The following is a 22,728-nucleotide window of genomic DNA, read 5'->3' as shown; positions in this document are numbered from 1 at the left end:
TGGCCATTATAACCACCGACAAGGAAACAAGAGAGTGGAACACATCCTGACTTCATGCAGGATATGTGAAGAAGAAAAAAGAAGGGTCTGCCAAGGTTAGGATGAGTCCAGGCCAACATTAGAGATTTACTGGGTATGAGAACTCAGCTGCAGGAAGAAAATGCATATCTAGGTTTTTGTAAGCAACCGCAGTAATTACAAGACTTCAGTGCAATTAGACAACAGCGTATATTGTTCATAATTATGGACGGCTTAAACAACTAAAAGAAGGAGGCAGTACTTCAGCTTAAAAAGAAAGCAGCTGCTGTGAAACCTCAAAGAAGATGTTGGTTTAGATTAACATAAACATTAAAAAAAGAAAAAATCAAGTAACTTCACACTTTCTTATGCAGCCGCAAAGGGATTTGTGTCTCCTCCTAAGATCAAACCTGTATTGTATGCTAGGCAAATGTGAAGACCACTGCACTATGGAGCCACTAACAACTCTGAGTTGTAATTATTTTTGAGAAATATAAGAACGATTTTTCGATTTCAAAATCAAAAGCCAGTGAAACCCCAACTGGCCTCCAACTGGTAATGACATTGCAAGTCTCATTTGTACTTTGCTTCCAATTCTAATGAGAAAATGCTACCATGCTAACATTAAGATGATAAAAAAATATATAAACTGATAAACATCTGTATGTTAGACAGTGCAGGACATGCGGATTGTTGGTATGACAAAAAAGGATGCAAGCAGAGGTGAAAGGGGGCCCGACTGACCCGGACTGGAATTTTTAGCGTTGCTTCCAGTGACAGCATGGAGATACAAAAAGAAAAAACATCCTTTCATTGTTTAGATGTAAATAAAGTTGCAGTTGCGGTACTTCGGTATTTAGCTAGTGGTACAGAAGAGGAGCAAGCAATGTTTTTTCAAGTGACAGGTAATTATTTTTTTTTTCCAGTGGATGAGAGAGTTGCTTCCCTCCTCCTTTGAATTGGAGAATGGGTCATCACTGTCATTTGTGCTTGTGCACCAAATGATGTGCAGAGTACCTAGCTTTCCTGGAGTCACTGTGTAGGGCGCTGAAGGGTTCGCCATCTGGTGACTCCATGATCCTACTGGGTATTTAAAAGTGTATGTGGCACCAGTACACCCTAGGTCACAGGCCTGGAAAATATAAATATGTACTGAGGTTGGACTAGGAGTGCCTGGCAGAGGCCTTGGTACACCAGATCTTCACCTCCAGCAGAACTTAGACAGATTTCTTAGGGAGGCTGAGGACATTGAGTCCAGATAGACCGTTTTCTGCACCTCCATTGTTGAGACTTCTGCACAGAGCTGCAGCTGCAAGGTGGTTGGTGTGTGCTGGGTGGTAACCCCCAAACCAGATGATGGACATTGGAAGTGAACTAGTGTAACCAATTCCATCACACACCAGAAGGACTGTTATCAGGCTTGGTTTTCCTGTGGGACTCCTAACAGGTACTAACAGACCAAGCAGAGCACAGCTCTGGTGGTAGCTGAAGCACAGTCTTGGGTGTAGCAGGAGGTTGGTGAAGCCAAGAAATAAGCCTTTTGTAGCCCGGTGGCACCAGTGTTCGGCAGCCTCGCCTCTGTCAGTGCGCCCCAGGGTGGCTGTGGCTACAATGTAGCTTGCCATCACCAGTCTGTGAATGTGTGTGTGAATGGGTGGATGACTGAATGTGTAAAGCGCTTTGGGGTCCTTAGGGACTAGTAAAGCGCTATACAAATACAGGCCATTTACCATTTTTACCATTTGTATGGCCTCAAACTGATGTTGGCAAAATATCAGGTGACTCAGAAGAGGAATTGGTGCTCCACTCACACAAGGTATGCAGTGCAAAGTGCAACTCCTTAGTGGCATGGCCCTTCGGGTGTATGAGATTTACCCTGACTTCCTTAAGGCCCTGAATTTTTTAAGGCTGTCTTTGTTGACATGCCTCTGCAACACTGCATGAAAGTATGGGGCGGATTCTCTGAACTAGCAAACTGAGGTGGTGGTTTCCATTTTTTAGAAGGGGGATTGGGGATGCACTTCAACTATAGGACCCCACGACTCAGCCTGCCTAGAAGGAGGCAACGAATTGGACTCCAAAAATAACTGCTCATTGTTCTGTAACCAATTCTGTAAAACTAAAATTAAAAAATTAAAGTAATTATTGTGGACATGATTTCTAGGCAGAATGAAGTGGTGGAAGACTTCCACTATGGTGGCCTCAGAATCTCATCTCGCCTTTTTGCAGATCATGTGATTCTGTTGGCTTCATCAAGGGGTGGCCTCCAGCTCACACTAAAGTTTGCAGCCGGGTGTGAAGTGGTGGGAGTGAGAATTAACATCTTTAAACCTGAGGCCATGGACCTTAACAGGAAAAGGGTGGAGTGCTCATTCTGGGTCTGGGATGAGTTGCTAACCCAAGCAGAGGAGTATAATTATCTCAGTGTATTGTTCAGGAGTGAGGGGGAGAGGGGATATTGCTAGACAGACTGGGATAGATCTTTTCACCAGTCTGTAGGATAGAATGATAAAGAAAGGTCTGAGAGTAAAATTGAAGCTGTTTCTCCAAAAGGTGGCTGGTCTCTTCAGTCATTAGGGAAGGGCTGAGAGTAGAGCCAAGAGCTCCACATTGAAAGGAGCCAGTTGAGGTGATTCAGGTCTCTGACAAGGATGCTGGGAGGAGGCCCCCAGGGTACACGAGGACAAGAGATTGAAGACTGAAGAGATTAGATCTTTTGGCTGGCCTGGGAAACATTCTGTGTTCTTGGATAAGCTGGAGGAGATCTGCAACACATCCGATTATATTTACGGTGATGATGCTGATTAGATTCACTTGTATACTACCTTTCATACCAGCTTTATAGTCTCTAGGGGCTGGAGATCAGCCATATAGCTCGTGACACATTCTGTCTTGTTGTGTTTGGGGTCATTGTCCTGTTGAAAAATTAATTACACAAACCAGATAGGATGGCATGTCGCTGCAGGACGCTGTGGTAGCCATGCTGATTCAGTGTGCCTTTAGTTTTGAATAAATCCACAACAGTGTCACCAGCAAACTACCCCCACACCAACACACCTCCTCCTCCATGCTTCACGGTGAGAACCATGCATGTAGAGACCATGTGTTCGCACAAAGACACAGTGGGTGGAACCAAGATCTCAAGTTTGGACTAAAGACCAAAGCACAGATTTTCACTGGTCTCATCTCCATTCTTTGTGTTTTTTGGTCCAAACAAATCTCTTCTGCTTGTTGCTTTTCCTTAGTCATGGTTTCTTAGCAGCGATTTAACCATAAATGCTTGATTCATACAATCTCCTCTGAACAGTTGATGTAGAGATGTGTCTGCTGCTGGAAGTCTGCGTGACATTTATCTCGGCTCTAATCGGAGGTGCTGTTAACTTGTGATTTCCGAGGCTACTCTGAGGACTCTAAAATATGAGACATATTTAGAGTCATCAATTTTTCCTGTGCAAAGATAAGATACACCTTTATTAGTCCCACACCTGGGAAATTTGTTGTGTGACAGTAGAAAATGGACAGGGCAAAGTTACAGCAGCAAAAATTAAGATAAACAATGGAACAGAATAACAGAAAAGAATAACCTACTATATAAAATAGAATAAAATACTATGTTGTCAGAAAAATTACACTTAGTGGTATTGCACGTGTGTGTGTGTGGATGTGTGTGTGTGGGTGGGTGTGTCTGTCTGCACGTGTTAGGTCAACTGCAAAGTCTTTGTTGTGGAGTCTGACAGCTGATGGAAGAAAAGATCTATCTATCTATCTATCTATCTATCTATCTATCTATCTATCTATCTATCTATCTATCTATCTATCTATCTATCTATCTATCTATCTATCTATCTATCTATCTATCTATCTATCTATCTATCTATCTATCTATCTATATACATATATACATATATATATACATATATATATACACATATGCTGAGGCTGCATCCTCTGCATATATTTCTAGCAGCTCCTGCCTCGTGGATTGCTAGATGATTACACCAAATAATGTGGTTGAATGACATCAGACAAAGCCTTTCTTATTTCAGCTTGTGCAGATAAAGAACGTTTCTAATTTTCTCTAATTTCATGTTTGCTCAGTAATTAGAGTTGCTGATTACCCAGCGTGGGCCAAAAACTTAGTTACACTTAAATGCACTTAAATGCCTCTGCTGTAGAAAAACTTCCCTTTCCTTTTTCAGCTAAAGAAAAGTCATAAACCACAAAGGGGAGAGCTGCTGTGAACAACCAGTAAACCCTTATGGAATCAGACCTGCAAAACATTTTGGAAATTTGCAAGCTGTGGCCTGGGCATTTCCTCAGGAAACTGTGGCAGGGAGCCTGAGGGTGGGCCATTTTTGCTGTTTTGTGGTTTTACACAATGCATGCATCTACAGCGTGTATTTCTGTAAGTGAGGAAATAGATGCAAAATACAAATCTAGACCACACTGGGGTTTGCCTTTTTTTTTTTGTATTTATTTTGGGTTTTTTTAAACAAAAAAGTGTCTGTTTTGTATTTTTAAATACACACCTTTTAACTTCTCTTGTCAAACTTCACCTCTGAGGAACTGCAGAACAGGAATAGGACTTTCACACATCCCTCAGACCCAGTCTTATACGATCTGTTACACCATTCAATCTATTTTAGGTGGTGAAATGAGCTTCCCATTTTTATTTGTCTTCCTTCACCAACAGGCACAGCAGCTTCATAAATGGGACGTGCCCTCTGAGAAACAGGGGAAGAGCACCGTAACTTTAATCGCCACACACACAAACACATAGAGGCCTACACACACACACACACACACACACACACACACACACACACACACACACACACACACACACACACACACACAAAACTGCACACACTTTTTTAGTACCAGACAGGCTTCACCGATTGCCAATGAGTCACAAACGGGTGCCACAGTGAGCACAGACAATGGCACAGTTACAATTACTGGACTGAAATGTGTAATGGCAGGCGCACCTGCAAAAAGCAAAGAGCCATGTGAACCAGGCCACTGCCAGAAAACAAAGAGGGGATTTGTTCTTTTTTTCACTCTTCTATCTTTTCTTTGTTCCAGTAAAAAACAAAAACAAGAGCGTTTCTGCGTAGGGTGAAACATTGACACTGTGCAGCAGCTGTGGCGCAGATCGGCTCTGACCTACACATAAACCTTCACGTTTAGATTTCAACTCTCACCACAATTCTCTGTCATCCTGCATCGTCCCTGTTATGTAGGACACATGCAGCATTAACTAACTAATGCTTCCACTTTCACACACTGAATCAGAAAGTGAAGAAAAAAAAGAAGAGGTAGAGAAACACTAGTGAGCGCTATCAAGGATTCAGTGACACAGGTTAGACGAGTTCAAGGTGGATGACTCAGGGCTATCAACAGATTAAGAGTTCATTTTAAAGTCATCATCGCAGCAATTTACTAAATCTGTACAAACCTGATGCTTCCTTTACATTTCTCGGGTTTTAAGTTAATCTACATCTAAAAATAACAAACCATTTGCAGTAAGTTGTGCTCTCCTGCTCATTAAAAAAAAAAAAAGCACGGTTATAACAGGCTACAGTGCTTGATGGAGCTTAGGGGAAGCCCTTTCGTAAGTTTTGGAGGCCAGCGGCTGAGTAACAATCATCGAACCTGACAGGCCTCTCCGGAGTGTTTCTGGGTGGAGCAGATGTATGGTTGTTGCACAGCACGAAGCATCACACTTAGTCCAACACTCAGATTCACAGTTGTGTTTAATAAAAAAAAAAAAAGGTGTGAACGCTCTTTTGCATGCAGCCATTTCTATATTAATGCAACACTTAACACCAGGCCTGTTTCTAGGTCATGAGGTTTGTGATCTGACTTTTATTTACCAGAATTACAGTTTTTTCTGAATGCTTAAACCCTAACTGTGATTCCTGTAGCACAATCTCTAAAACTATTCAGACTTATAGCAAAACCACTCACTGAGTTTGCAAAACTAAAAGCACAAAAACTGCTTTGCACTCAGTTTGCAATTTTGTAACACACACTTTGCAAAACTGTAGGCACAATTCACTGCACAACACTCAATTACCAAATTTCCAACACACTCCTAGCAAAAGTATACACATGTATGGCTATCATTAACACTAATTTGCCAACTGTCTGGCACACTTTCACATGTGAAAACTTTTTTAGATAATTAGTTCACTTTGCAATCAGCCTAAGCACTATAATACAGGTAAGCTGTGTGTGCGGAGTACAATGGAGGGAGCAGAAAGAGTGAGAAGTAGAGGAGGCCGAAGAAGAGGACGTGGAGGTGAAGAAGTAGGACAAAGAGGACGACAAGGACAAGGAGGAGCAAGAGGAAGACGAGGAGGGGGGAGAGGAAGATGAGGAGGGGGGAGAGGAAGGGTAGGAAGAGTAAGAAATAGAATTGCTGATGACATCAGAGCTACAATAGTGGACCATGTAATCAACCGTGGAATGACCCTGAGGGTAGCTGGCCAACGGGTCCAGCCTAACTCGAGCCGCTACACTGTAGCAAGTACCATAAGGACATCTTGAAATGAGAATCGGTGAGTACAGTCACTTCGCACAAAGATTTGTAGCACTGCCATATGCCAATGAGAAACACACCAATACCATTGATGTAAAAATACTGAAATTGTTACTTTACAGAATTGCTAGATGACCAGATGCTGGGGGCAGAGGAAGCATGTTCACTGCAGACCAAGTAACCCATATAGTCATTATGGCGATTGCAAATAATCCTATACTTGGAAATAAACACTTGTGTTTGTTTTGATGTGTTTGAATAAACACCAGTACTTGAAGTTTGGATCCCTCTATGCTTATGGATCTATGACAGAAGTATGAGCTCAAACTGACATAGCCTACCTTGTGCACAGAGAAAGCAAAAGCCAGATGTGTTTTGTATTCATACCATCAGTGTGCAGTTGGCGCATTGTGTGCTTAGTAGATGATGGCTTGTGTGTACTGTTTGATACGGAAACACCATTTTTACGAAGGTGTGAAGAGTTAATCTAGCTGTGTTTGCTTTTGCAAGAGAACTACAATGTTTTGATTATTGGGTGACAGGTTTTCTTATTTGTGTGAAGAGTTTTGCAAAATTAGCCAATAGTTACAAAAAATGTGCTTAAGCATTCAGAAAAAACTGTAAGTATATGGGCTTCTTAAGCAGAAAATTCAAAAAGAACTGTTAAGATAAACTTTGTTTTACCTCGGATGTGAGCCAAAACAATAGAATGGGAACACATAAGCGTGAGACTATCTTACAAAGTTAAAAAGCTTTCGCTTTATTTCACTGTTAGATGTGCCAGCGTGGCCAGTATGTAGGACGTATGTATGTTCTCAAATGGTAAATGTCGTTTGTAGATCAGCAGCAGCGTTATCAGTTGAAAGTTTCCTGTTGTTTTCTCCCTTTTGATGTATTTCCTCTGTGCCATTCACGTTTGAGCTTCATTGTCCTGCAGTTAATGTGCTGCGTGTTCTTTTGCTGAGATGTGTTGACCTAAATAGATTGTTGTGAAATTGTTCTTAGGTATCCGAGAAGTAGCAAAGTCATGTCTTACCGGCTGATTGCCAATAAAGAAAACTGGTAAAATGAAAATTATTTGTTGTTTTGTTGTTATTGTTGTTGTTGTTGTTGTTTATGTGTGTGTGTTTTGTGAAACTCAATTTAAAACACATATTTCTTTTTAAAACAGACTGATACTAAAAGAAGCTACAACCTTTGAAAATTCACCATCCACAGCATTCAGTAAAACTCATGTTATAAAATAAAATAAAACTAGACTTCAGTTAGTTCTTTAGCTAACAATGTCTTTGTAAACAGAAGATTTTCACTTTCCCTTAAAGGGAAAGGACAAGAACAAGGACTAGCAGATGTTTTTCATGATCACTATGTTAAATGTCTAAAAAAACGAACTAGCATAGAGCTGCTAACATTGCTATAAGCCCAGACAGCATCAAGGATAAACTTGTCCTGTTTCTAGGTAAATAATACACGACTTCTTTAAGTGTGTGTGTCTGTTTTTAAGAGAAACATCCTCCAAAAAATGTTATTTTATGATAAACTACTTAACCTTGGAAGTAATGTGTTGATTTTTAAGCTAGTTAGCTTGAGCTAAGTTGAGCTGCTAAAGCTTTTTTTAACTTTTATCAATTTCTCACACTTTTGCTCGTGTTTGTCTTGTTTTAGAGGAGTTAAAAAAACAAAACATGTTCTTATATCATACAAATTACACCTCACAGGAAACCTGTCATTTGAACTGGTTATTGTCTGACTAGTTAAAAGATATTAAGCTAATGCAACTTTTGCGATTAACATGAACTTGAAATGGTAGCATCTCTTCTGAAGTAACCAGCTGTAAGTGTGTTAATGTTCTTCTGACTGGCAGCTTTGGCGAAACTAAAAGCTAGCCGTCGCGGTTTTCTGGGCTGTGTCACAGATGTCGTTCTCATCACTTAACACCAGCGTTTGGAGCCTTGCTTATAACTCAGAGATGCTTCTTTAGACCCAAAGTACAACTCTTTACTGCTAAGATGACAGAGAGGGTTATTCCTAAAACTCTCAGTGATCATCAGAACAGAGGTTTAGCAAACAGTCAGCAAATGTCATCACTGCACATAACTGTAGATTTTTATTTAGTTGTCAATATTCTATATGAACAAATGCCCGACAATAGCACGCTGACTAACAAAGCAGCAAAGTTAGTCATTTGACAGCCCAAATATCTCCCATAAAGCTCAGTGGTTACAAGAAGACACAACCTGAGAGAACTGTACCCTCCTCCACGTTTTCTCAGGCTGCCATCAAAGCTATTTAAAGGTTCCCACACACAGTGCAGTCCTGGCTTTCTTTGGCCTCTTCAAACACAGCTCGCTTTTCTATTCTTATTCTGCTGTTAGATTGTAACTCTTCATTCGTCTCACAGGGTGAAGTTAAAGTTAAAAAACAAAACAAAGGATACCTCGTGACCTTTTTTACTTGCATTTCCCAACAGAAAAATTTGTTTTAGTTGATATTTGAATCATTTCTGACTTCTCAGAGTCCAGTGTCTGACTCAAATTTGAGTATAACAACATGAATGCAGTTCAGAGAATTCATGAATTTTTAGTCTTAAAACTGTTTAAAAACTGTTTGTTCTTGTTTTGTTTAACATATATATGTCTGTAGAAATTCCAAAACTTGTAAACATCTTTTCCTCCTGTCACATTGTCTGTTCTGTGCACAGCTGGAGCCTCCGTGTCTGTTTTCATTGTGTCGGAGAATTCCAGTGTTGAGGCTACGAGTGCGCTTTTCCTGGCTCTTCACGCTTTCCTCCCGAAGAATCGGAGAAGGTACCAAGCGTCATTCTGCCACCAGTGCACTCCACTCTAAGGTGGGTGTGCCTGTTTTATTTTCCCATGACATCACTGTTTTGTTTTTTGCTGTTGATGTGCTGTTTTGGAACACTGTGCATGTCTGGACAACAAGTTACCTCCCTGAAGGAAATATGGCCGTGCTCCAGGACTATATATTACTTGGAAATGGCAAATCTGCATGCATGTTTGTTTGTAAAAAAGTCCTTATGCATGCATGAAACTCTGATGTCAGGAGTTGTTAACTTAACTTAGAGCAACTTCCTTTTTAATGCAAATCCTAATTTTGTATCTATGGTTTGCAGCGCTCTATTTTTGCATATAAAACCTCACTTTTATTTTACCACTCAAAAAAGTTTCCCATGATCACTTAGGTTGTGTTTCTTTCTCTTTTGATGCCTTTTGTTTCAGTGGGCATTAAAAACATTTTCACCAAAAGACCAAACCTGTCCCTTCCGGTGCTATCCACCGGTCTGTGTCGAGAACAGCAGCAGACAGTAATGGGTGGTTAACCACATAAGGGTTCACACTTTGCAGTAAATTGCTGTAAATCAGCAGACCTTAGAATTACCCACTCAGTACAAATTAAATCAAGTATAATGATTCAGAGGACACATATTTAACCTTCCAGAGTCATGCACACACCACCCCCACCTCTCCTTTAACCCTTTTGCTATTTTTCCAACTAATTATGACTAAAACGCTGCTTTCCTTGGGATTTTGGAAACAGTCCAATGGGATTTTTACAAGTCCCCATGAAAGACGAGAAGTGAAATGAAAAGGAAGTAACACAACTTGCCATGCATTTTGACAGGAAGTCATTATTTACTAGTTTTGGTCTGCGTGTGTGGGGGGTAGGAATGACGTGGGTGTCGCTTAACCCACTTGATTTTACTGCTGATACATTTGATCTTAAAAAAATCCCCTTGTAATGGACTGGCTGCTTCCACGGTAGAGGAGCTCTTTCTCTTTCTCTCTTCTCCCTCATGCAACGACGACTGGCTGCTGGCCTGATGGACATGATGGAGAGCAAACACCGGCCAAATCCCCTTACACAATGTTGCAATTCCCTCAGTGTTTGTGGTATTAACCAGAATCACTTGAAAAGCAATTAAGACTGCATTGTTTCACAGAGTGATACCACTGGCATGCCTTGTGTGTCTAGACACAGAGATAGAGCTATCTAAATTACTGCCTGATTTCTTGTGAAGAAGAGAGTGGGATTACTGAGCCCTATTGTTTTGGAGGACAGTCCAAGGCCTTGATGTGGGCTCTGGGAGCAGATAAAATACCTAGAGACGGATGTCTGTGTGCTCATTTATTGAAAGCAGTTGAGGAAACATATGGGCTCTCTGACCAGCGATGAGCCCCCATAGTTTCCTCTGATTGCACAGGAAACGGGGCCGGTACATACTGTAAGAGCTGCTTATTCAAAATTCACAAGTGCTATTCGGCACCGTGACTGACAAAAGTCTGTGTGCGCGTGCAGAAGCCACAGAGGCAGGGAGTGTAAACAGTTTGGAAGTCTGCGGCCTGAGGTCAACCAGGATCAAGGCGAGTCCTTAAAAAGCCCGTAAACAGTCAGAGTAGGTTTGTTTTCAGCTTGTGTCCAAACAACGAATGACGCGGCAGCTGGGAAACTGAATTTGATTCATCATCCGCGTGACGCAGTGAGACGAGCTTGAGCTTAAGAGCGAGGGGACGTTACTGGACAGACCTAAGAATAGGGGCCCGACAAAAGCGCATCATCCAAGAAAACAACCCGAAAAACACCCACAGCTTGTTTGTTTATTGAGTAAAATAGCAGCTTAATCTTTCTCACGGAGGAAGCGCTCATTCTTATCATCACTCTATCAGCTAAGCATCTATGGAGAGGAAAGGGATCTCCTTTGCACTTTCACACCTTAAATTAAATCAGAAGGCTTTTGAAGACTCGTGGCCAAACCGGGAGTGAGAAAAAACGAGCCTGGCTGCCCTTGTACCCATTACCCCACGCCTCCCACACACATACACTCATAGCCCCTTATCACAGTTTGTCATCGAACACTCATATCCTCACATTGTCCCAGAGGAAAGCTGACCTCCCAGCTGTAGATATAAACTCGATCCAGCCCTCGTGTTCCCCCTCATCCTCCTCCTCCCTCTAATGAAGAACAGCCACAGGGTGACAGGGCACGAACGCTGCACTCTGAGGCAAAAAGCTGTTTTCGGCCTCTAAAAAGTGGGCTTTCCAAAGATCTAAAAAAAAAAAAAGAGCTAGCCTTCCCCAGCCCAAACTGATGTTTTCCTCAGACTTGGGATGCAGCTGTGGCCTTGCGTGACGTCCACGAGGAGGGGATCGACGGGAAGGTTGTGAGGTCAGCAGAGGGCGTTCGCATAGGCACCGGCCCAAGTCTGGAGAAAACACTCCTCTTGTCACCGTGGAGATGGAGCGAGAGACTCACCTCTTTCTTTCTTTCACTATCTGTGTGGTTTCACTCGATGTGTTTGGCTTCACTGCTTTTGTTCTTTTGCTCGGAAGTTTACTGTGAGCTCTCGGTAATCCATCACTGCTTTTATCGACAGATGCGATCGTTCACTGATTAAAGCAGCGCTGCAGGCGGCTCATAATGAGCTCACATTCAGTTCAGTGATATCCGAGGGCAGTGATATCAGAGTGTGTTAGTTGACGCCATACTTCTTTTTTATTTTTTTTTATTTGTGATCGCGGCATTCGAGGTGAAAGCAGATGCTTGTATTCCTCCTAGTTGAGTCTTAAAAGGAGCATGTATGCATTTGTGTGTTTAAATACACCACACACACACTTGCTTATTTACGACTAACTTTACTTGTTAAGACAGTTAGTCCTCTTCGCTCTAGCTTTACACGAGCACAGCTAAACACACCATGCCCTGCAAACCCTGCTGAGTCCTGTGGTTAGCATTGTGGTAAGTGTGGGGCCAGCTGGCAAGGCTATCACGTGGGCATCTTTTGCTGGAATCATATTTGGGTCATTTCTTGGTAACAGCTGATAGCTGATACCCCTCATGTTTATTTTCATTTTACTTATTAGCACCACAAATTGCTAATATTGTAGATATCGGTGTGATACAATGGTTTCTTGAGCCCCTAGATTCTGGTGTTCTAGAGATGCAGATCATGCCATACACACAAATGCAGGAAGTAGTATACAAGCATTAAATGTGAGTATGTGTTGGGACTGAATTAAACTTTCTCAAAATTTAACTGAAGGTATCATAGAAAGAACAGACACAAAAAAGGACAATTTGTTTGTGATTAAAAAACATTACAAATATGTATACATAGTATAGGGAGAGGGAATGTAGCCCTAGTTATTATATACTATCCTTTAAAATGAAATTTTGAATGAAATGTTTTGGGGGGTTTAAAGTTATTTAATACAGTTTTATATAAAACTGGATATTGTTCAGATAATTTAATCAAATATCAGAGTTAGGTTGATTTGGTCAAGTATTTATATCCATAACCTATTTTTCAGCTGACCAGTATTTTTAGGTACTGCATGCCAGCACTTTACTCCTTGTAGGTCACTGCTTGGCAGCCAGTTTTCACTCATTTATATCAACAGTTTCACTGCTTTCCTGCTCACATGCACAAAGGTCATATCTTTTAGGCTGTCATGTGACAGTTAAATGGAAAGATTGTGATTAATGCCTCGGTAAAAAGGAAACTTAAATTTCTTACGGAAACGCTGTGATAATAATAAAATATTTGTTTAAATGATAGCATCCTTCTGAGTCTTTTTTATTTTTTTTTGGTAGGTACATTTTGCATCTCTATCACATGCAGGCATTCACGTTATTTTGCAAAGAGCGCAGTGATAAGAATACATTTACTGTGCATGTGAAACTTTGTGTGTTTGTTTGTGTTTGTGTTCAAAACGTGTCTGCGCAGGACGGGCAGACTGTGGGTTCGCAGCTTTCTTGTGAACCACTCGTCCGACAGTGTGAGTTACCGTTTGTCACAGGAAATGAAAGGCAAAAAAAAAAATAAATAAATAAACAAAAAAATCATAGTGTGAATTAAAAAAAATGTCCTGACTACACAATTCTTTTTTCACAGCCTTTCTAAGGCCTGTTTGTCTGTTTCGGTTTTAGGGTTAAAATCATACGTCTTGTTATGGTTAGTGGAAGGGTTTTAAGACTTAGCTGTAAGCTGGTTGGTAGAGTTTAGAGGTAACAGACTTTGGGAAAACACTGGAACCACAGCAGAGCTTTAGCCAAAATGTGAGAACCGCTTGTTGAGAAGACCTTAAATTTAACAGGTACGAGCACGCAGGGTTGAGGTTCTCTTAATTTACTGTAAACCTGTATTTTTCATTTCTTCTGGGGAGACTCTGCAGACCTGGTGATTCCTGATAAGATAAGTCAGCTAGCTGCAAACAAGTCATGTTTCTCTTCCAGCAGGGCGTCTGCATCTTCACTATCACTCCTCTTGTCTTGTATCATAGTTTCCCACGGATCGTGGGACTTAACAGGACTCTGTGCTTGCTAAATATGGGGATTACATTCTAAAGTAAACCGTGGTTGATTAATGCTCAGTGGAAGGCCGAGAGATTACCAAGGCCGCTATCTACGAGGAAAACAATGAGATAAAGACACAAAGAACAAGAAACAGAGCAACGGTGTGAATGGTGTCAAAAAGATATGTGCGCACTTACTTTCTGCCTGTAGTTATTTTTTTCTCAAGTGATGTAAGACCTGGCCTCGCACTGTATTTGGATTCCCATCATCATAGTTGTGATATTAACAGACCCGATGTTTCTTCTTTATAAGAAAATGCATTTTGGGGAATAACTGATGCCTGTGAGATGTTAATACATCGGACTGTGGGAACCTGTGTGTGCCTGAATCATAGCATTATGATATTAGACATCAACAGCTGAGTAATAAGTGACAGCTAAGACGTGGCAGACGTGGCCTTGTAGAAAAATGTCCTTGTGTGAACTACTCACACCCCAGTAAGATTCCTAAAACTGAGTTAAAAACAGCTGTACTGTATTCAGAGTTGTCTTGCAGAAACTGTGGGGGCATGAGCAGCACGAGGTGGGGTATGACCCAGATTTGTGCTTCAGCTTCAATCACATGTCAACTTTCAGCCACAATTCTCAGATTCAGAAATACAGACAGTGTGCCACTTTGCTTTGCGGTTTGCTTCTGAAGGTGGCAAGGCTGTCGCCCAGTCTTGTTTTTACTCTTAAGTATCTCCGTTTAACTTTTTTTTTTCCATTTCATACTTTCTCTTTGTGCGCGTTCGCACCTGCTGTTGTGTGAATGCTCTGTGGTTTTCAGAACAAGACGAAGAAGAGACGCTAGAATGCAGGATGCAGGAAATTTCCATGAGCTGATTAAATATTCTCACATCATTGTCGTGTGCCTTCCTCTTCCCTTCCATGAGGCTGTTTAGTGTATATTCCAGACAGTCAATTGGGAGTTGGGTGTTTTTTGGAGACTATTTTGTTTTGCACTTCTGCAGTAGATAGAGTGGGAGGGGGGTGGGGGTGGGGGGTTGCTGTGGCACGATTGTTTGTGCTGGATATTTGAATAAATTTTGGACAAAACTAGAGAGAGAGCAGAGAAGAAGTTAATCCATGTCCAGAAGTGAGCATGCCAAATCTTATCCCTAAGCAAATAATTCAACAGCATAAATTTAGGCCTCAACAAAGGCCTCAGTCAAAATCTATATGACTGTAAGGCTGATTTGGAGCCAAAAATGATTTATCTTTCTATAATATACAATAAGCTATCAAAACATTGCAAATGTATGATCAGTAACACAGTGTTTCTATCTGCTAACAATTCAATAATAGCAGCAGTTTCTAACAGTTCACGTTACTTGTTTGTTAGGAGACATTTGTTTCCAGATAAACGTTCAATAGTTACACTTTTTCTTTAAGTCATCTTGTGGGTTTGAGCTTTTTTTTTTTTTTTACATCTTTACTGTTGATATTGTGTCTCCTGCTTGGTTTAAAGCCAAAATTCAATCCAAAAGTTTTCTTTAAAAAGGTATAAAAAGCATAAAAACTCAAAACTGCAGTGGCCCTAAGAGGTCAAAAACACTGCAACTTAAGAAAAAGAAATTAGAAAGAGACATAGAAATAGAAGGAAAGCTATTGAAAAAAAATCCACTGCACAATAAAACACATTAAAACTGAATAAAACACAATAGAAACAAACAAACAAAAAAACTGGGACACTTAAAAGTAGCAGAGAATTATATATATAATATTATGATTATTCATATAATACTGTAGATGCATGTTTGCTGTTCCACAGCTATTACCTCACCAAAGACAGTTCAGTTGAGGTTTGTTTGTTTATTTCCATTTTGTGTTATTAATTTAATTCAACTTTCATTTTGCAGTGTTTTTCTATTTTCTGTCCTTTGACCTTTCGGGGCCACCGTGCAAAACAAAACAGAGTCACGGGGAACTACAGAACTGACTGATCATTTTCTGTAGGCTTACTGAGAAGCTGAGAAAGTTGGCCCTTTCTCAATATTCACAGTCACAGTCATTGCATGCCCACTGATTAGCACTACTTTAATGTTAAACAAAAGACAAAGAAAACAACAGTGTACAGTTTATCTGGCTATATCTGGTAAATAAGGCCTTTGCAGACATCATTTCATATGTGACGCATATGTGAATGAGCTCCGCGGCCACTCTCGCTTCTCTCTCGTCTTCATCAGCTTGGTTCTTAATTTGGAACAATATTAAAGTATTTATCTATTAGGCATTTTTGACATTTCCAGGAAGAGAGCTCACTGTCCCTGAGCCTGTGTGCAAGAGGCAGCTGTTGCAACACTGTGCAGCACAGACACGCATACACACATAGACACACACACACACATAGACCACTCTTTCTCACCAACATGCTATCTTTGCCAGTAAGTCTATTTTGCTGCACTGTTGAGAACCTTATGAGAACAAATCCACATATCAACCGAACTTTACATAAATAAGGTCATCTCCGCTGGAAGAAAGGAATGGCAGACACAATCTGTCAGCTTCATCTGCAAATCATTAACCTCTTTTTCTTTTCTTTTTTTAAACATCAGTTGTTCCAGTATTGGGTCCCACAGTACTGTTGTGCCAGTGCTAAGCTGGCACTTAATCAGCCCTTTTATAATAGAAATACATAGAAATATATGGCACCTCTTTTTGTGAAAAGAGCGAACAGAGACGCTGTTCTTGTGAGCAGCTCTGTCGAGCACTGTCACTGGGATGTCTGAATACAAACAAATGACATTTATGTATAACTGACCTATGTTTGGTTGACAAAATGCCATCATCGAAAAGAAAACAACTGTCTGTCTCAAAAGGGCTTTAGTGGTTATGCCACCACGCCTGAAGGTGAAAACCCCTGCATTTGGTATGGTAATCTGCCCCGTGAGCAGCGGCTGAATCAGTCACTCTGAGCTAAACAGAAACCCTGCGACCCTTATTGGACTTTTGATGTAAAGGTTGTCTCCCATGGGAAAAACTGCTTCACAGAGCAAGCTGCATGCTAAAAAGTACATGTTTTATCAGCTCTAGTGACAACAGCACTACAGCTCATACATACATGATTATCTCAAGGGGAGATTGTTGTGTAAAGCTCGGCTTTACTCTAGTTACTGTAGTTGCTGCGTACCAAAAGGCTCTGAAAGAGTCCAGATTCTTAGGAGTCTGAATGGTTGGCCAGGGAGCATCACAGCACCAATAACTGAAAGCAGGACTTATGGCTGATTTAGACTTCTGCGGTGAGTCTTTGTAGACTGTACTACATAATCTAAACGCTGGGACTTTTTTCCCTCCTTGGTCCCCTCTCTTTGTTGTGGTCAGACTTTTTTTCTTTGTTTTTCAGAGCCAAACATATTTGTCCCTCAAGTTTTTCCACTTTCTTTGCACATTCCCTCACGTCCATTCCCATAGTTTCGGCAATCTCCCTCCAGGAATTTGCTGACATTTGAGAGTCCTCATATTGAGGCGATGAGTGTTATTCTCTCGCTGAAATTCACAAACTGCAGCGACAAAGTAGCCAAGTATGTGTAGGAGGAATGAAGAGTACTGAACGGGCCAATCGCAACAGTTACCGGCAACACGTAGTTATGCTTCCAGGGATGTGCATGTGAGGTCAGTTCTTCACAAGCGTTTGTGGTTACGAGGTAGGCAGGGCACAGATTTAACACAGAAGTATAAATTCCCTTGTGAGCTGCCCGCCAGTCGCTGTGCTGATATTGTGCACAACTCTACAGTCCAGTATTGTTTTAACTCCCCTAAAGCCTCATGAACCCAAACTTCAAACTTCCAGCAGATGTTCAGTACTACATGTATTCCACTAGTGAATCTATTACTGTTTTTTTTTCCCTCCCTCCTTGGTTCCCTGCCTTCATGGGGAAGCTCGACTAAAGAAGGCCGTGGGCTGTTTGTTTTACGCTGAAGCCTGTTTTTAAAAAGTTCCTGAATGCTGGCTGGGAAATGGAGAGGCAGGAAGAGAGCAGGAAAAAGAGCCAAGAAGAGAAGAAAAAGACTTTTAAAAAATACGACAAAAAGTAAGAAAGGATGCCAAAGAACACTTGCGAGAGATATTGCTCATGTCACCGGTTTTGGCCTCCCCTTGTCTCTGTAACGTATTTCTTGCGGTTCAGAAGGTGAAAGGGAATTGAAGTCAAAGGCTCAAAAGTTTGCTTTGACCCTGCCCCGGTGTCACCAGTTTATCGCTTTTGATGATTTCCATGAGTCCGGGTGGAAGACAGTGACGATATCCGTCTGTGTCAAAGTAAGGAGGATTCAGGATGGAGGCCTGGGGATTTTGATGAGCTTTGCTTTATGAGAAATGTGGAGTTCTGCCAGGGGATGTGAGGGACTCAGAAGGGGGCCTGTGACCTCAACCGCTTCTCTGCTGTGACTTAAGAAGGGGGTTGTGTGAAACGGGTGCCTCCCTCACTCGTGGTTGTGCGTGGGAGGGAGGTCACGGACCCACCCTCCCTATAGAGAGCGCGGGCTGATGAGGGGAAAATAACAGGGTGAAGTGGCCTGAGGGGAACGCTGTAGTGGCACCCTCTAATCACAGCCGCCTCACTCACATATGGATGAAGAAAATATACGTTGTGCAGGGTCAAACAAAGGAACGCACACACACAGAGCAGATTCTTTTATAGTTAAGACATATAAGTGAGTAGGGCACACACACACACACACTGGGTGTTGTTAAAGCTATAAAAGTTCAACTAAAGTACAATTCTGTTGACCTTTTGGCACAAGAAATTGCATCAGTGACCAATAAGAAGTTACCGATCTTTGAGAGAACAGAAAATTGGAGGCATAGATAGGAAAATTGCTCATAAATGATAAACTAAATTAAACAAATTAGGGAAAAGATCATAAAACACTGTGGCTGATAACGTGGCTAACTAGCATGTTAGCTCACAGGATAACCTTGGTTTAAAAGGTGTATTTTTGCATTTCTTATTTTCTGACATACAAACACTGTTGATATGTAGACGGTAATATCAAACATGGCCAAAGTTTCAAATAATGATGTCACTTTATGAACAAATAATCCTTGTGAAACAAAAGCTCAGATTTCACTCAGTTTGGTCTGTGGGAGACAATATTCCTAATGAGCTCATTCCGAGCACATAGCTGTTGCTTTAAGCAAATCCCCACCCAGCTGGTGTTCAAACCTTCAGTTTTGGGAGTGGCAGCCAATCAAAAGAAAGGTAGTGAACATCAAAGTGCTTGCGTTACAAAAAGATGAAGCTTAGTATAAGATAAACAAAGATTACTTGGAAGTCTGAATCATGCATCTACTTGAGATCAAGAATAAAAATATGTACAGGACCATGTGAAAGTCTGGAGCTACGCCTCCATCTTTATATTTAGTTTTTCTAAGGAGATTTTTGTCATTTTCTTAGAAGAAGACGTGAGCAGTAGTTCTCCAGGATTTCTGGAGAAAGTTTTTCTTTGCATATTGGCCAGTTTTTCCTTGTACCTGACCATTTTCAGAGGAGTGGGTTTTTGTCTGTTTAACCACGTAACATTCACCTGTGAATCAATCAAACATCAAAATGCACCTCAGGAATGAATCAGTGTTGTGTTTACTAGGGGTGCAACGATATTCGTATCGATATTGAACCGTTCGATACAGTGCTTTCGGTTCGGTACGCATATGTATCGAACAATACAACATTTGTAATTTATTTTATCAATTTTCCTTCTGACGATGCTGTCTGTGTTGAGCGCTCAGTGAATCTGTGTTCGACTACTCCGCCTAGGCTGCACTGTCGAGCGCAGATCCACTGAGCGCTCAACACAGACAGCATAGTCAGAAGGAAGAGCGCAGGGCAAGCTAGCAAGACAGAAGTTAAGCTCTACTTGCAACAGGCAAATTGAACCTCATTCAGATCTGGCGTTTGGAATTATTTTGGTTTTCATGTGACGTATGACCCTGAAGGTAAGCGAGTCATGGACTAAAGTAAAACAGTATGTTGGATGTGCCATGCAATGCTCAATTACATTGGTGTGAACTAGTGTGTTAGCGCAGTTAGCTCGTTAACGTGTTGGCCGTCTAGCCCCATGCACGGAGTGATCGGCGGTAGCTCGTTAACGGAGATTTGCCGTGTTGTGGCGTTAAGGTCATTTCAACGAGATTAACCTGAAAGCACTAGTGAGAACACAACGAATATGACTGCACATTTACGCTGACATCATCCTAGTGCAAAGACAAAAACAACAAGCATGCTACTAACTTTAGCCGAGTCATTTAGACAGCTGTTAGCACATGATTCTCCTTGTGCTGCTGAGAATATAGCCCAGAAGAAGCGGATAGTATAGCTTTTATTTTGGAAAGAGCCATTTCTCTGTAATAAACTCTCTTTTCCAAAGATGAGTGATTCCTCAATCAGATACAGGGCTCACAATATCGCTAGCCCGACGTCCTGGAGCTAGCGATTTTTTTCAGTCGGGCTATTGTAGGAAAAATATATGTCAATGCTTTTGCATTTTTTCAGAAATGTAGCTGGGTAATTATGTCATTGGCATCGGTGAGCCACTGTCAATATGTGACATATTGAAGTCGCGTTTGAATTTGCGCTTGTTTTTTTGCTTTCACTTTGCAATCGTGCGAACTGTGTATAGAGAGCGACAGCACTGATCTGTGAGTGATGATAATTTGTGCACCAATTCCTCTGACATCGTCTTATTAATCGTTAGCTTACTATGCAAACATGACAAGTGAAATCTCCCGCAGCTTACACATGTGAGAGGTTGATCGCGCAGAGAATCGCTGAGCTTATGTGAGTGAGCGTGTAAAAGCATTTCAGTTCTGCTGAGCCAAATAAGACAGGTCAGGGTGAAGAAGTGACAGCCAAAGAAAAGCTTACCACAAAACGGAGAAGTTATGACAAATCAGACTATAAGGCAAAAAGAAAGTGCAGCTTTATGGTTTCATGGACAAAATAATTTCTGTGGCTGCAATATGATGAGCTAAATAACCAGGGCTGCACATAAGTGGTCCGCAGGTGCGCATTCGCTGTCAAAATAAAAAACACGCACAAGGGTTAGGGTTAAATTTAAAAACTGTACTTTTGAGTTAAAATATATATTTATAATTTTAATAAATGACAAATTAAAAATGCATGAACATTTTTTTGTATCGAAAAAATATCGAACCGTGACACCAAAGTATCGAACCGAACCGAACCGTGAATTTTGTGTATCGTTGCACCCCTAGTGTTTACCCATAACAGACAACTTATCTTTAGACATTTTTGAGTAAACTAGACGGGTAGAGGACAAAAGTACTGTTCTGTGTCTGTAAACGATCACAATGTGTGATCTATTCCTGTGGCACACAGAAACCACACTGGCTGAATTTGCACCGTTTCAACTACACGTCATTGAACATAACCTTTAAATAGACCGGTGGGATTTGATTCACAGCACAACAGACTTCAGACAGATTTGCTTTATCTGAACTTCTTGTCTGTTTTACTTCCATTTCACATGACTCTTTTCAGAAAGTCGGGGGCTTAGAAAGATGAAAAAGAGACTTCACAAAGCTTAAATTGCACAAAAGAAAGAATTCAGTAGAGTATTTGTCGATCCCATGTAGCTGGTGCAGCGTGTCAGGGATTTTGGTATCGTGTGATGGAGACTTGGCTGCCAAGCACAGAAAGGGCAGAAGGGCTAAAAAGTCTTTTGTTACACATGTGCACATGGTCCCATGTGTTTGAGAACAGATGAAAAACTGGTGGTTTTGTTTGAACGGCGTAGCTTGAATTAATATGTGATGTTCTCCGGTCACAGCTGAGAGCCGGTCTGTGGCCGCTTGCACGGGCCGAACAGCTTCACACATTGTGCTATTCATCATCTCCTTCAGGAAGATTTATTTCCACTCAGTTCCTGTCTGACGTCTTTATTGCCAACATTTGTTCCCGCTGTTAACATGTTCAATGACTTTGGTGTTTGTGTGTACGTGAGTGTGTTTTAAGTCCAGCATGATCAGATCAGAGGAAGGTCCAGGCTGTTGGCTGGATCTCACCTCTGGCTCACAGGGAAAAGGGGGATGACCACTTTACTGAATATCTTCATTGTGCGGTGTAGGCTTTATGGCTACGTTAGGCGATTAAAACAGCAAATGAGACACGTGCGAACACAATCACAGTTAAAGATTGATATTTATTCATACCACTGCCTTTAACAGTTGTGTTTTTAGTCCTTTTTTCTGATGCTCTTGTTGATTCTTTAATCTGTTTGGGGAAAAACTAAACGTTCGCAGGATTTGAGTCTCAGAGCTACATTTAGTTATGGTCACTATCACAGAGTCTGAACACAAATTTTTGCTTATGACTCAAGTGTGCGAAATTGCCACTGTCAGCCATTTGACGTCAACGGTTTTGCAATGTGGTTACACCAAAAACACATGCCAGCATCGATAAAAGGAATGAATAAGCCTGGGGGTATATGATTTTAATGGATTTCGCAATTAGAAATCAGTTGCCAGGTCCCAACCCTAATCACAATAAAAGATCTGAGTGTCAGGGATCTGTGTGAAAAATAAAGACAGTTTCTTCAAAGAAGTTGGACCAAAAGCTTTTGGTACCATTGTCATTAAAACCAAACAGAGAAGAAAAGCACTATATAAATGCGTCCTTTTGCCATTTGTGGCTCTTTCATCATCATAAAAATGTGTTATATAAATGATGAACATATTAACAACAGCAGAAGCATATACATGTAATCTAAAAGAAACATGGTGCAATAAATATTAGTTTGCGGAAGCAAAACCATGATGCCTGCAGTTATTTAGCCATAAATTAAAGTGATACAGA

The 22,728-nt window shown here is 41.1% G+C and overlaps 1 protein-coding gene across 1 annotated transcript in view; it reads left to right on the top strand.

Moving 5' to 3' along the window:
• The first annotated feature begins 19,733 nt into the window (after positions 1–19,733).
• Positions 19,734–22,728, top strand: part of LOC113021272 (uncharacterized) — a 35,023-nt gene continuing 32,028 nt past the window's right edge. Inside the window, exon 1 of the mRNA XM_080301001.1 lies at positions 19,734–19,850. Coding sequence (XP_080157127.1) covers positions 19,839–19,850 — 12 coding nt within the window. The 5' untranslated portion in view covers positions 19,734–19,838. The remainder of the gene's footprint in view (positions 19,851–22,728) is intronic.

The sequence above is a fragment of the Astatotilapia calliptera genome, chromosome 4 (assembly GCF_964374335.1).
Source record: "Astatotilapia calliptera chromosome 4, fAstCal68.1, whole genome shotgun sequence".
Taxonomy (NCBI): Eukaryota; Metazoa; Chordata; class Actinopteri; order Cichliformes; family Cichlidae; genus Astatotilapia; species Astatotilapia calliptera.
This window is presented reverse-complemented; position numbering and strand designations above follow the sequence as displayed.